General features: G+C 46.2%; 1 protein-coding gene across 2 annotated transcripts in view; it reads right to left on the reverse strand.

Moving 5' to 3' along the window:
- The window catches only part of LOC146351724 (cytochrome P450 2J2-like), a 39,056-nt gene extending 31,118 nt beyond the window's left edge, over window positions 1–7,938 (reverse strand). The window contains exon 1 of one of the 2 annotated variants that reach the window (XM_084847689.1): window positions 7,724–7,938. In XM_084847689.1, coding sequence (XP_084703815.1) covers window positions 7,724–7,894 — 171 coding nt within the window. In that variant the 5' untranslated portion in view covers window positions 7,895–7,938. The remainder of the gene's footprint in view (window positions 1–7,723) is intronic. The other variant, XM_084847690.1, reaches the window with a different exon arrangement.
- Between the last annotated feature and the right edge of the window lie 6,756 nt (window positions 7,939–14,694).

The following is a 14,694-nucleotide window of genomic DNA, read 5'->3' on the forward strand; positions in this document are numbered from 1 at the left end:
TTACATAGGCTAGAACAATAGCCTATGTAAATATACATAGAATGTGAAATGTGAAAAATAGGGAACGCAAATAGGGAACGAAAAATAGGGAACTGCCGTAGCTGCCGCCATTTACGTACGCCGTTTTTTGGGGGGGGGGCATGCTGTGATAGGCTACGTATATTCTTACGTAGCCTATCACGGCAGCCTGGAAGGACGCAAATGGCGGCCGCAGCAGCCCGTTCGCAGCAGGAAGTCCGGCTGCAGACAGCCCTGGCCGGCTGCTCCATGGAGCTGCCGCGGAGCAGAGCCGGCTGGGCAGGATTCTGGGGGGGAGGACCGGATCGCCTCCCCCCCCCCGTCGAGGATTCCGGGGGGAAGGACAGAGCGCCTCCCCCCCAGCAGATGCCCCAACCGGAACAGGTAAGGGATCCGTACATCCCTACTTTGGAGTCATCTGTTAGACAGCTTTGTGCTGCCCCCAATAGGCTGACCTGAAACACGTCATTGTCATTCTTGGACCAGGATGTCTTCCATTTTGTTGAGACGGGATAACTGCATTTGGGTTCACATATTGATTGAGAAAGAGTGAAATAGTTCAGTTCTTTTCAAACTCTGAACTGAACAAAATTCTTCCACATACCAAGATGTAACCCAGTTCTGGAGAGTCGAGGCACTTATGAAACCAGGCGCATGGGTCTGGAGGGGCTCACCTGGCAATGCCCATGATTTATTTATTTATTTAAAACATTTATATCCCACCTTATATCATTAGGATTCAGGCGGCATACAGATAAAATCAATTTAGAAAGTATAAAACAATCTATAATTTAAAGAGCTAAACACATATTAAACCATTAAGCAAGCTACCAACTTAACATCTGAAACAATAGAACAGTTAAAACGGTATGCTACATTACGAAGTGCATTTAGTCCTCAAAGGCTTTGATAAAAAGCCATGTTTTAACTTGGCACTGAAAATGAAATGTCTGAAATGTCTGCGCCAGTCGGGCCTCCAAGGGGAGGGTATTCCACAACTAGGGTGCCACAGCAGAGAAAGCCCTGCCCCACGTCCCACCGCAGTGTATGTTTTGCACTGGTGGGACGCAGAAGAGGGCTCCTCCAACAGATCTCAGTCCTCGGGCAGGCATATATAGGGGGAGGCGCTCCCTCAAATATTGAGGTCCCAAGCTGTTTAGGGCTTTAAATGTCATCACTAGCACCTTGAATTCTGACTGGAAGTGTATTGGCAGCCAGTGCATTTCCTTTAAGGCTGGTGTTATGGGATCTTTGTGATTTCTCTCCGTCAACAGTCTAGCTGCTGCATTTTGCATTAGCTGCAACTTCCAGGTAGTCTTCAAGGGCAGCCCCATGTAAAGTGCATTTCAGTAGTCCAATTGGGAAGTTACCAGCACGTGTACTACTGTGGCTAGGCTATTCCTGTCCAGGAAAGACAGTAGCTAGCGGATCAACCAAAGCTGGCCCCAAGTACTCTGGGCCACAGAGTCCACCTGGGGCTCCAGTGACAGAAATGGATCTAGGAGTACTCCCAAGCTACACACCTGCTCCTTCAGAGGGAGTGCACCCCCATCCAGGACAGGTCACTTACCCAATTCCCAGACTCGGGAACCACCAATCCACAGAGCTTCCATCTTGTCAGGATTCACCTTCAGTTTACTGGCCCTCATCCAGCCCATTACAGCCTCCAGGCACTGGTCCAGCACCTTCACCGCCCCAGCTGACTCCGATGACAAGGAGAAATCGAGCTGAGCATCATCAGTGTACTGGTGTCGCCCCACCCAAAACTCCTAATGACCTCACCCAACGGCTTCATACAGATGTTGAACAGCATGGGGAGTAAAAGCTTAATAGCCATGGGGTAGAACAGGAATCCCCCAATACCGCTCTCTGGAATCGGCTCAGCAGGTAGGAGCAGAATCACTGTAGCACAGTGCCCCCAACTCCCACCTCGCAGAGCCTATCCAGTAAGATACCATGATCAAATGGTGTCAAAAGCTGCTGAGAGATCCAGTAGGATCAAGAGGGTAGGACTCCCCCTGTCTTTCACCTGGAGTAGGTCGTCAGTCAGAGCATGATGGCATCTTGGGCCTTGGCGATAGTGCACCATACATTAGTTTATATTGGGGGGAAGGGTGCAGAAAAACCTGGACTATTTCTGTTTTATTCAAGCCAATTCTGTCTATGTACCAGTTGCTTCAGCAGCTTGTGAGGCACATGTGAGATGGGTATGACAGATAAGAGCAACACTGAGTCGAAACCATGAGCTTTTTGAGTCATCTGTTAGACAGCTTGAAAATCACTAGAACACTTAAGAGTTTAATGCAACAACTTGTGTACATGTTAACAACATGGATCTATAACTGATGTAAGCTGACTTAGGATATTAGGCAACCTTGCTGAAAGTTTTGGAGAACTACTTTTTAAGTTTTGCCATCTCTGTTTTGCAGCTGAAACACTGAGAGAGAGAGAGAGAGAGAGTTTCCTCTGCATGGAAGTTTTTTTCTCATTTATCTCCCATTGTCACCAGCAGGTGGGAAATTAACTACTACGGCTCCAGGGCAGAGTAAGACAAGCCCTGCTGGATCAGATCAAAGGGCTGTCTGGTCCAACCAGATTCCGATGGGAAGCCCACAAGCAGGACATGAGTCCAATAGCACCCTCCTGCTCATATCCCCCAGCAACTGATATTCAGAAGAACACCGCCTCTGATACGGGATGTAACATAAAGCTACCATGACCAGTAGGCATGGGTAGTATTTTCTCCAATCCCTTTTTAGGCTGGCTGCCTGGGTTTCTGGCTGTCCACCTTCCTGGCGCAGGCATGGCTTCCACCAACATGCGCCCGGAACATTCCGCCCCTGGCCCCGGTGGCATCAGAGCAGCAACAATGGTAGAACTTTCTGCTGCTGCACTGGAAAGGCCTCTGCCCATAGACTGATCTCTCTCTGCCCGCTGAGAGGGGAGGGGGCATCATATCCTATGGTCCCCGAGCTACCCTTCCAGGAAGCCTAGGACTCTTCCCTAAAATATCATAACATTTCTCTAGAGCTCCAACATCTCCGTCCATGCAGGGTGTTAACAATGATAGTGAAGATACAATGCCACTCTTATCTTTAGAGAGCTCGAACAAGAAGTTAATGGACGCAGAAATGAAATTTCAGTCAGAAAACAACCAGGTGAATGGAATATAGACATATTTGATCTGATTAAAACTGAAGAACATTCAGAAACCCAAGGGTAAAATTTACTTTTTGAGAAATGCTTCCTGAAGAAAGAATCAGAATAATGTTTCAGATAAGAAAAACAGTACTGGAGAAAAGTCATTAAACAAGATAAATGAATTCCTAAATATTTCAAACAAATGGAGGAGTTGCTCCGGGGCCTGGGGGGAGTTGGAATAATAATCTAGTAATGGGTCAAGTGACAGTACAGATTGAGGGTACACAGGTCCTATTCACAATCTGAATAGGATTGTGCCCTAAGAGAGCAGTCCTATGGCCTCTAGACAATGTCTGGGGCACCACGTGATAGTTTGGATTCCTGGATCCGAGGAAGGAGACAGTGCTCCAACTAGGACCCAGGAGTCTGAGCTCCCCCCTGCCCCCGCCAGCTGCCTCCCTGAGGTTGCAAAAGTGACCCTTTAGGGAAAGTAAAGGGGCATTCCTGTGGGCAGGGAGGGGAGGAGACCGGGGCAGTGGGGATATGAGCCTTCCCCGTCCCCCTCCCTCCCCCTTCCTGACGCCTCTGGCTAAAATGCAGAGCAGGGGAAGCACAGCAGCCAAGGTCATCTCTGCCTCTCCTCCTGCTCTGCAACGGGTGGCCGTAAGCCTCTGGGTTCAGAGGCTTACGGCCAGCCCCACAGGACTGCACACTAAACCAGATAAATTCATTCCTAGGTATTTTGAAAAAACAGAGGAGATGCCGGGGGCAGGGGGAGTTGGAATAATAATCTAGTAATGGGTCAAGTGACAGTACAGACTGAGGGTACACAGGTCCTCGTTTGGAGGACACTGGGTTGCCATCACCTTGGACGTCTGTGGGGATCAGACTGGGGGTGAGTGTCTTCCCAGTGACCTCAGTGGGAGAAGATAATGGGACTGCAAATGGAGAGGCAGCTAAACTATCCTCCAGCACCTGCCCCATGCACTGGGGTCAGCAGGTTCCAGCTGGGCCTCTGTGGGAGAAATAAGGGGGCTGTAAAGTGGGGACACTGATTAGGTGGAGCAAGGTGTCGTCCTGCAGCCAACGCAAGGACCAGTAATCCGTGAGCCAGGTATGTATCTATCTATGTATTTCATTTATACCCTGCCTGTCCTCCACGGAGCTCAAGGCAGTGGTCATACTCCTCCCCAGATTTTGTCGTCACAATAACCCTGCGAGGTAGGTTAAGCTGAGAGTCAGTGACTGGATCAAAGTCACCCAGGGAGCTTCATGGCCAAGTGGGGATTTGAACCTGGGTGTCCCCAGACCTAGTCCTACGCTCTAACCACTGCACTATGCCGGCTCTCGCAGGTAGTTCTCATTCATGGATCTGCGCCACTGTCTGAGATGGTGGGCCTATTCACACGTGCATGGGGGACGGTGAATAGGGTAACTACCGAGGGGTGGTGGTGGCGAAACAATGACACGTGGGCCATCAAACAAGTGGGAACCATGCAGCGGCATGTGGTTCTGCTAACAACACCGCCCCTTAGTTACCTGGCAATCTTACCAGAGCGGTCAGCATGCATTCGGACGTCCTCCGCAGAGTGAATGGGCTCCCAGCATCGAAACGGCCATGCAACCATAGAGAAAGTCCACGGTGCTTAGAGTGTCACCCACAGCGGCAGGAGCTCTAGCCAACGGACTCTATGGTCAGAGCCTGGAACTCCTCTGGAGCCCATTTAAACTACCGGGAGCCCGCCAGACGACACAGCAAGCAACCCTGTCGCCCCTTAACCCTTTTGCAGGAGGGTGGTTAGCAGGGGTGGCTTACTATCCACGGGGAATGTGGTTCTCCCCCCAGATGACGGTCTAAGCCACAACAGTTAGTGGAAATTCCACAGCTCTCATGGCTTAGAGTGACATCTGAACTGGCCCATTGACTGACATCTGTCAGTGACATTTCTCCTCTGTTTTTACCAAGCTTCCTATGAAATACTGGAATGACTTGCAAAAAAATTATTTAACACAAAATCAAATAATTGATATAAAGTCAAGAAAGAGCAGTAAAAAGAGTTCAAACTCTCTCCCAGGAAGCCACCCTTCTCCCAAAACCAACACCCTATTGAACAGCAGGGCTTTGCATAACTCTCTAATGGCCAGGAGCCAGAGACACCATGACATCCCCTACAGGAGGTCATTCCCCAAACCCAGGGCCAGCACTGGAAAAGCCCTGTTCCTTGTTGCCAGTGATCTTGTCTCCTAGGCAGACATGGAGCGGGCCTCTTGAAAATTAGGGATGTACGAATCCCTTACCTGGTTCCGTTCCAGGGCGTCTGCGGTAGGGGGGGAGGCAATCCGTCCCACCCCCCGGAATTCTCCCCGGCGGGCTCCACTCTGTGGCAAGTCCGCAGAGCCGCCGGCTGGGGCTGCCTGCAGCCAGACCTCCATCCGCTGCTGGGCTGTGGCCGCAAATGGTGGCTTCCATAGCGGCCGTCATTTGCGTCCCTGTGTTAGCCATGATAGGCTATGTATATATTTACATAGCCTATCATGAAAAGAGCAGGGACGCAAATGGCGTAGCGGACGCTATTTGAGTCCTTGCTCTTTGCCGTGATAGGCTATGTAAATACTTACGTAGCCTATCACGGCTAAAGTAGCAAGGGAAATGGCAGCTGCAGACCGGGGCTGCCATTCGCGGCCGCAGACGAGGGCACTGGATGGCCTACAACAGATAGGATCCGTCCCGGGGAAGTTTCGTGGGGTGGCAGGGGAGATTGCTCCATTCCGCCACGGACTCCGGGCGGAAGTCCTCACTGGAGTCCATGGCGGAATTCTCTAACATCCCTATCAAAAATGATCTCAACATATGGGTGAGCTGATACGGAGGGAAGAGTTTACATATCTAAGATTTAAAAGTCCCTGGCAGTGAAGGGAATGAAGGTGTCAAAACAAACACATTGAATTGAAATGTAATTATCAGTTCACACTGATGAAAAGAGATGCCTCAGCATTGCCTGAAGCGTTTGAACCTGTATCTAGTTTCCCTGTGCTAACATAATCATAAAAGAGATTCAGGGAAGCGTTTCTTTCTTGTTTCCTTCTCAGGCAAAGATAATAGTCTTATTTATTTAGCAAGTGACCTTCATGTGTCCTGTGGTGCATCCTGTTTTTACAGGCTAGGCCTGGGGAAGTGAGAGCTAGTGACCCAGCTCACATGTAACGACCAACCTTCATTAATTAACCCATGGTTGGTCGTGGCTGTGCTGGAGTGATCGAGCACGCTGCCTCCTGCCCGCTCGCCACTCACACTTTCACAATAACATGTAAAGCCAGAATTCTGGGTTATTGAGGGGAAAACAACCCAGAGTTTTAAGCCAACAAACCCAGCTTAGGTCCAGCACTCCACCAATGACAGCCATCCAGCTTCAGGTAGAGATGTACAAGAATTTGTTTCAGTTTTCAAATCACTTGAAAATGCCCCATTCACACCCCCAAACGTGAATGCGAACAGAAGTGCATGTTTTTTTAAGAATGTTCACAATTTCCTGAACTTTTATTCACACTCGCAAAATGCACAATTTTTTAAATGCATGTTTTGAAGTGTGCATTTTTAAGGTAAAATGCACACTTTTAAAAATTCACATTTTAAAGCTTTAGTTAATGAAGAACAGTCTGCACTTTTGAGAAATGCACACTTTTACAGTTCAAACTGTGCACTTTTTCTGTGCAAACAAACCAAAAACATGGGGTGCAAACGATAATGGGAGCAAGCTGAACCAAGGCGTTGAAGTGAAGTTCAGATCCAGGATAGTGGTGAAGCTAGAATTAACCACAGCATAGCATAGAATACCAAATGCATTTTGCCTATATAATGTGTCTGTAAGAACGTGGTCCTTAACAGTGGCAATTTCCCTGCTTTTTGGAGATCGAGTGAACCTGGAAAGCCCTTAACTTGTTAAACCAAAAGGTGTTTTGTGAATGGAATAAACTTTCAATTGCTTTGGCTTTTAATCAGCCTGGTGTGATGTATCTCAGCTATAGTTTTTATTAAGCAAAAGGGATTACTTTTGCTTAACAAATGGAGTTACAATGGAGTTACAATAGCACAACCATGAAAAAATCACCTGTTCCTAGAAAGGACTACTTTTATTTCCACTGTAATGGGGTCACTAATTGAAGCCCCTATATTTCTTTTTATGTATGTCATGAGCATAATATAGTTTGCTATTATATAATAAAATAAAAAGTATTACTGCTGGAGATATAAACAAACAAGAGAGGGTTCTTCACATACTGGATGGAATGATGAGAAAACCCAAATCTTTCCTGGACTAATAATTGTATGTACAATTAAATTTACTCTAAGATACAGAATACCTGTGAAATGATAAGTGATCAAATATATCCCTAAACATTTCTGCTAAAGAACTTCCCAAGCCCCCTACATTCCACCCATTCATTTTCCAGAAGGTTTTGCCAACATCACACTTTCATCCACCGTTACCACAGAAAGAAAACAATTCACAGTCCTCTTCAATAGGCGTCTTACTCAGCTGATTACTTATTTAGAAAGATGTACCTTGGCGAAAGTATCTTCATAAAGCCCCATCCCACTCTGCCACACGCTTCCAATGAGCGGGAGTGAAAGAGGCCCAGGAGGAAAGTGTCGGCGTGACCAGCGCTGCCTCAAGAACTGAAGAATCAGGAGACCCACCAGCAGAACAAATGACACTTGCCAGATCCCCGTCATTCTCCTGCCCTTTCTTTCTCCGTCTTCGTGTATTTCTAGGTCCTCTGAGTGGCTTATCTCATTTCTCCACTGGTTTTTTGCCTTCCTCAGAGACCAGCTGCTTCCTGCTTGCCTCCGTTCTTCCACTAGCCTTTTATATACTCCACATTCAAGATGAAAAAACCCCCAAGATTTCTTGCACCACATTCAGTTAGGAACATGTCTCTGCTTGCAAGAATATTACCATGTCTCCTTAATAGTTTCACTGGATATAGGTGAATTAAATAGCTGAAGTGAAGACAGTTTGGCCAAGCAATTCTACATACAAATTACTCAGGGGGAGGGGAGGACGCAACAACTGCCAAATTTTACACTCACCCAGCCCAGAACAGCGGGGGGGAATTATTAATTGAAATTAATTCCCTAATGCACCAACCCCAGTGGGGACACCTCCCCAGGAACAGTTTCCCTCCCACCCACCACACAGTGACGCCACAGAGCCGGACCACTCCATGAGCTCCCATAGTATAAGCAGCAATGACCCAGCTGCTTCATGTTCCCAGGCATCCTTGCAGCTAGGAGATTTTAATAAACTCAAAGCAATGATGATGATGAGGGATCCATAAGTAGGATTCCATGGCAGAGAAATGTAACAGGAAGAGGAGTTCAAGAGGGATGGGAGTTCCTAAAAAAAAGATGCTCGGAGATACTGCAAACACCACAGAGACCAGCTCCCTCTGTCATAGCAGCATACAGGGAACAAAGATATCATGGGGCATTTGCCTTCCCCAGCCATCAGCTTGATGATCCTATCACATACTCCAAGCAGTATCACACGAGTTGCAGGACTAGCCTGGTGATTAAATTATATCAAATCAAATCAATTACTCTTTGTTACAGTTGTTTAGATGCGTTCAGATTAAACTATATAACTAGGGCCTAGGACAGAGCCTTGTGCAACTCCACTTGAGACCTTCCTCCCGGTTGATACAGAACCAACACACCAAGACCTTGGGGACATGTTCGGGGTCCGAGAGGGCATCGAATATGGTGTAGGCCTGCTCCTTCCCGGTGCCACCCATGCAGCCCCAAATTACAAATGCTATTTGGAGCTGCATTCATAGAAGCATAGCTTCCAAATCCTGGGAAGAAGTAGTTTCCCTCTACTCAGCACTGGTTAGGCCTCATCTGGAGTACTGTGTCCAGTTCTGGGCACCACATTTTAAGAAGGATGCAGACAAACTGGAGAGGGTTCAGAGGAGGGCAACAAAGATGATCAGGGGACTGGAAACAAAGCCCTATGAGGAGAGACTGAAAGAACTGGGCATGTTTTGCCTGGAGAAGAGAAGACTGAGGGGAGATATGATAGCACTCTTCAAGTCCTTGAAAGGTTGTCACAGAGAGGAAGGCCAGGATCTCTCCTCGATCATCCTGGAGTGCAGGACACGGAATACTGGGCTCAAGTTACAGGAAGCCAGATTCCGGCTGAACATCAGGAGAAACCTCCTGGCTGTTAGAGCAATACGACAATGGAACCAATTACCTGGGGAGGTGGTGGGCTCTCCCACACTGGAGGCATTCAGGATGAGGCCGGACAGCCATCTGTCAGGGATGCTCTGACTTGGATTCCTGCATTGAGCAGGGGGTTGGACTCGATGATCTTGTAGGCCCCCTCCAACCCTACTGTTCTATGGTTCTTTGAGTCCACCCCATTTTGCCCACTCTACTGTCCGAGGTTTGCAGGCAGAATGGATGCACCAACATAGTGCTCCATTGGTGTGTCCACACAGTACTGCTGCCTGTCATCTCTTTTAGGGTGGCAGTGTATCTCATGTTCTGCAAGTGTAACCCACTGGCATATTTCTCTTTCAGAATTCTGGAGGGGGGTTATTCCTGCACATGCTCAGTAAGGGAGGGAGATGAGGAGTGGCCAACATTATGGGCAGTTACCACACTGCAGTTTGGAAGAAGCTTGCTTTCTCCTCTCTGTAAGGCCCTGAAACCTTGAGACAGGTTAGTAGTGAGGTTTCCTTTAAAATTTTTAAAGAGTCATAATTTTCACAAACACGATGAGTTCCTTGTCTGTTTATGCTCTTTGACAGAACATTGGGAGGGCTGTGCTCTATTTTATTGTTTCGTGAATTGTTATTTATGTAAAATTCTTACATGTGTGTTAATATTGTTGATAATTTAAAAATTAAAATAATATATGTTAATTCTCCCCATACAAAGCCTTTGCTGTGAGTCCCTTTAGAGACCCTGTAGAAAGTGTTACAAAATTGGCACCCAAACAGCAGGGACTTGAAGGCTGTACAGAGGCAATTTTTTAAAAAGTCATGGATGCCTGTATGAAACACGGTTTGGATCTCTTTAGAACTGTGTTTTTTGGTGGAGAAACTACAGGAGAAATCAGAAGAGCCGTTAAGGCCTGTGGTCAAATAACTGATCTGCAGAGGGTGAAGGGAGAACAAGAAGATAATCCTGTGTGAGTTTGAGGATCTTCCTTCTGTTATATATATAGGAGAAGAATGTGCTCTGCAAAAGCTGCAGCAGAAATGGGATGTTATACCAGCTGTTAAAGAAAAAGTTATCTTCTCTTTATTTCCAAGCATTCCCTTTTATTATTCAGCTGAACAAAAGACAGACAGACATGTATAGAAGAGGATCCGTGGATCCACTTAATAAAAAATAATTCTTAGAATACTTATACCTGGATACAGACAAAGGCACATTTGGCAACAATAGATTGGATACAAAATGCTGCATAAAGGCAGAGAATGTCATTCACCAGATCCAAGCTTACTTGTCCGAAACTCCTGGCTACATGCAGTTTCACTTTTAGCTAATGGTGTTTCTTTCACACAGTTCATGATGATGTTATACAGCAAATTGTGGTTTGTTGTTGTTCAGCTGTTAAATCGTGTCCGACTCTTCGTGACCCCATGGACCATAGCACGCCAGGCCTTCCTGTCCTCCGCTCTCTCCCGAAGTGTGCTCAAGTTCATATTCATTGCATCGGTGATGCTATCTAGCCATCTCATCCTCTGCCGTCCCCTTCTCCTTTTGCCTTCAATCTTTCCCAGCATCAGAGTCTTCTCCAGTGACTTTTCTCTTCTCATTACGTGGCCAAAATATTTGAGCTTCAGCTTCAGTATCTGTCCTTTTTGCCTCCTGAACAATGTTACGGACCTCTGTCCATAGTTCCTCAAGCACTCTGGTCTAATCCCTTAAATCTATTCCTCACCTCCACTGTATATTCCTAAGGGTTATGATTTAGGTCATACCTGAATGGTTTAGTGGTTTTCCCTACGTTCTTCAATTTAAGCCGAAATTTTGCGACAAGAAACTCATGATCTGAGCCACAGTCAGCTCCAGGTCTTGTTTTTCCTGACTGTATAGAGCTTCTCCATCTTTGGCTGCAAAGGACATAATCAATCTGATTTCGATATTGACCATCTGGTGATGTCCATGTGTAGAGTCGCCTCTTGTGCTGTTGGAAAAGAGTGTTTGCTATGATCAGCGTGTTCTCTTGGCAAAACTCTATTAGCCTTTGTCCTGCTTCATTTTGTACACCAAGGCCATGCTTGCCTGTTATCCTGGTGATTTCTTGACTTCCTACTTTAGCATTCCAATCCCCTATGATGAAGAGGACATCTTTTTTTGGTGTTAGTTCTAGAAGGTGTTATAGGTCTTCACAGAACCGATTAACCTCAGCTTCTTTGGCCTCCGTGGTTGGGGCATAGACTTGAATTACTGTGATGTTGAATGGTTTGCCTTGGATTCGTACTGAGATCATTCTATCATTTTTGAGATTGTACCCCAGTACTGCTTTTCCCACCCTTTTATTGACTACAACTGCTACTCCATTTCTTCTAAGGGATTCTTGCTCACAGTAGTAGATATAATGGTTAAATTATATTAATGAATTACATTCGCCCATGCTTGTCCATTTCAGTTTGCTGATTCCCAAGATGTTGATGTTCAGTCTTGCCATCTCATGCTTGACCACCTCCAGCTTTCCTTGATTCATTGATCTTACATTCCAGGTTCCTAAACAATATTGTTCTTTACAGCATCGGATGTTCTTTTCACCACCAGACACATCCACAGCTGAGTGTCCTTTCGGCTTTGGCCCAGCCGCTTCACTCTTTGTGGCGCTACTTGGAAATTCCCTCTGCTCTTCCCCAGTAGCATATTGGACACCTTCCGACCTGAGGGGCTCATCTTCCGGCGTCATCTCTTTTAGCCTTGTGATACGTTCCATGGGGTTTTCTTGGCAGGAATACTGGAGTGGGTTGCCATTTCCTTCTCCAGTGGACCACATTTTGTCAGAACTCTCCGCCATGACCTGTCCATCTTGGGTGGCCCTGCACGGCATAGCTTATGGCTTCACTGAGTTACGCAAGCCCCTTCGTCACAACAAGGCAGTGATCCATGAAGGGGAAATTGTGGTTTGTTGTTGTTCAGTCATTCAGTCGTGTCCGACTCTTCGTGACCCCATGGACCATAGCACGCCAGGCCTTCCTGTCCTGTGCTCTCTCCCGGACTGTGCTCAAGTCCCTATTCATTCCATCGGTGATGCTATCTAGCCATCTCATCCTGTGCCGTCCCCTTCTCCTTTTGCCTTCAATCTTTCCCAGCATCAGGGTCTTTTCCAGTGACTTTCTTCGCATTAGGTGGCCAAAATATTTGAGCTTCAGCTTCAGTATCTGTCCTTCCAATGAGCACTCAGGGTTGATTTCCTTTAGGATTGACTGATTTGACCTCCTTGCAGTCCAGGGGACTTGTAAGAGTCTTCTCCAGCATCACAGTTCGAAAGCATCGATTCTTCGGCGCTCAGCCTTCCTTAGAGTCCAGCTCTCACAGCCATACGTTGCTACTGGGAAAACCACAGCTTTGATTATACGAACCTTTGTCGGCAAGGTGATGTCTCTGCTTCTTACTACGCTGTCTAGGTTTGCCATAGCTTTCCTCCCAAGGAGCAAGCGTCTTTTAATGTCATGGCTACAGTCACCGTCTGCGGTGATCTTGGAGCCCAAGAAAATAAAATCTGTCACTGCTTCCATTTCTTCCCCTTCTATATGCCAGGAAGTGATGGGGCCAAATGGGGCCAGGAAGTGATGGGGCCAGATGCCATGATCTTAGTTTTTTTAATGTTGAGTTTCAAATCAGCTTTTGCACTCTCCAATGGACTACATTTTGTCAGAACTCTCCACCATGACCTGTCCGTCTTGGGTGGCCCTGCACTCTTTGCTGTTTTGTTGTTTTTGTTGAAATTGTGGTTAGGCGTATGGAATTAGAAGCTCAAAACAGACACTATGAGGATTTTACAAATGTTGATGGAGTTCATTTTATTGACCCCAGAACTCCAGCAGTGAAGAACTCTTTTACAGGCAGAGGCCTAGTGGAAACCCCCAGTCCTACTGCAGGCCTCTCTCTTGAGATGCAACAACGTTTAGTGGATCTGGTACTTAAAGTAGCTAGTGAACTGAATCTGCAAACGAGATAAAATTTAAATTAGAATGATTTTCAGGCAATGTACCTAAACCTACTGGAGAAGTTTTGTTTTTTTTCTACCTGGCAAGTACAGGTTAAAGAATTGCTGGAAGACGATGCAATATCAGACAGGGCTAAAAGAAGAAGGATCATAGAAAGTTTGTTACCGTTGCATGTAGCTCATGGGGCAGGTAGCAAGGCAAGTGCTGAGGAACGCTGGAAAACGCTTATGGGAGTGTTATAAACACTTCAGAGCTTAAAGCTCAGTTCTCAGAGACTCATCAGTACATAAAAGAGTCAGTTTCATCACATCTGAGCAGACTACAAACAGAAGCTCAAAAAATTGTAGAAGCTGGTGGGATAAAGAGTAATTCACTGAACTGCTATATAAAAGACCAATTTTTCAGAGGATGTTGGTACGAGTTTTTGCTGACAGAACTTAAACTCAAAGGCACTGTACAGGTTCAATAGGCAGAATGCATTTTTCAAGTGAGATCCACAGAAAAAGAAAAGTCTAATAAGCAAAAGAGGAAACTGAGACAGGAGCTTGAGGAGAGCGGAAAGTCTGTGAGTAAGAGCAGCTTGCAATTTGTGAAAGAGCCAGAAAAAGTTCATAAGCAACAGGAGCAAAGACTGGATTAAAAGATAATGGATGCTGCATTAAAAGATAAATCCGGCAGATTTAAGGAGAAAAGTCACACAGAAAAGCCAGCTATAAAGCAAAGAGACCCTGTAGAAGGTGTTACACATCCATAGCAGGGCTTCCACCATATATAGCCTTCAGTTTGTGCATCACAACTGTTTGTAAACTGTCCAGAGAACCTTGGTTATTGGGCAGATAAAAAATATAACAAAAGAATAAATAAAAAATCTTGAGTGTAGACTTGCTCCCTAAATATCAATGGCCAGTGTCATCCAACCCTGAGCCAGCGGACCAATTTTGTATCACAAATATGCTGACAAAATCAACCCAAGCCTGTTTACTTCTATGGAGTTCCCTGCTTTGCTCCCCAGTACTCTCAGATATCCAAGGAATGTGTGTGGAGTGCCTCGGATAGTTTTTCTTTTCTGAACAACTTCTGTGCATACGTTTGTGTGTTTGGGCAGGCAGGCAGGCTCTGAGGCACTCATAGCTGATGAGCCAAGTGTGCTTGAGCTGGAGTTATTGCTACTGGGTGGTGTTAGCAATCAAATATTTACCCTGCAACTTGGCAAATGTAAGGAACTGATTATTTGGACCTATCAACTGATCAAGTGTGATGATTTGCTTTCCTGCCCACTGTCTCCAGATAAAAGGCTTCCCTGCCTTTGCATGTGTAAATGGA

The sequence above is a fragment of the Heloderma suspectum genome, chromosome 3 (assembly GCF_057233095.1).
Source record: "Heloderma suspectum isolate Gila_16-S chromosome 3, 16-S_ref, whole genome shotgun sequence".
Lineage (NCBI taxonomy): Eukaryota > Metazoa > Chordata > Lepidosauria > Squamata > Helodermatidae > Heloderma > Heloderma suspectum.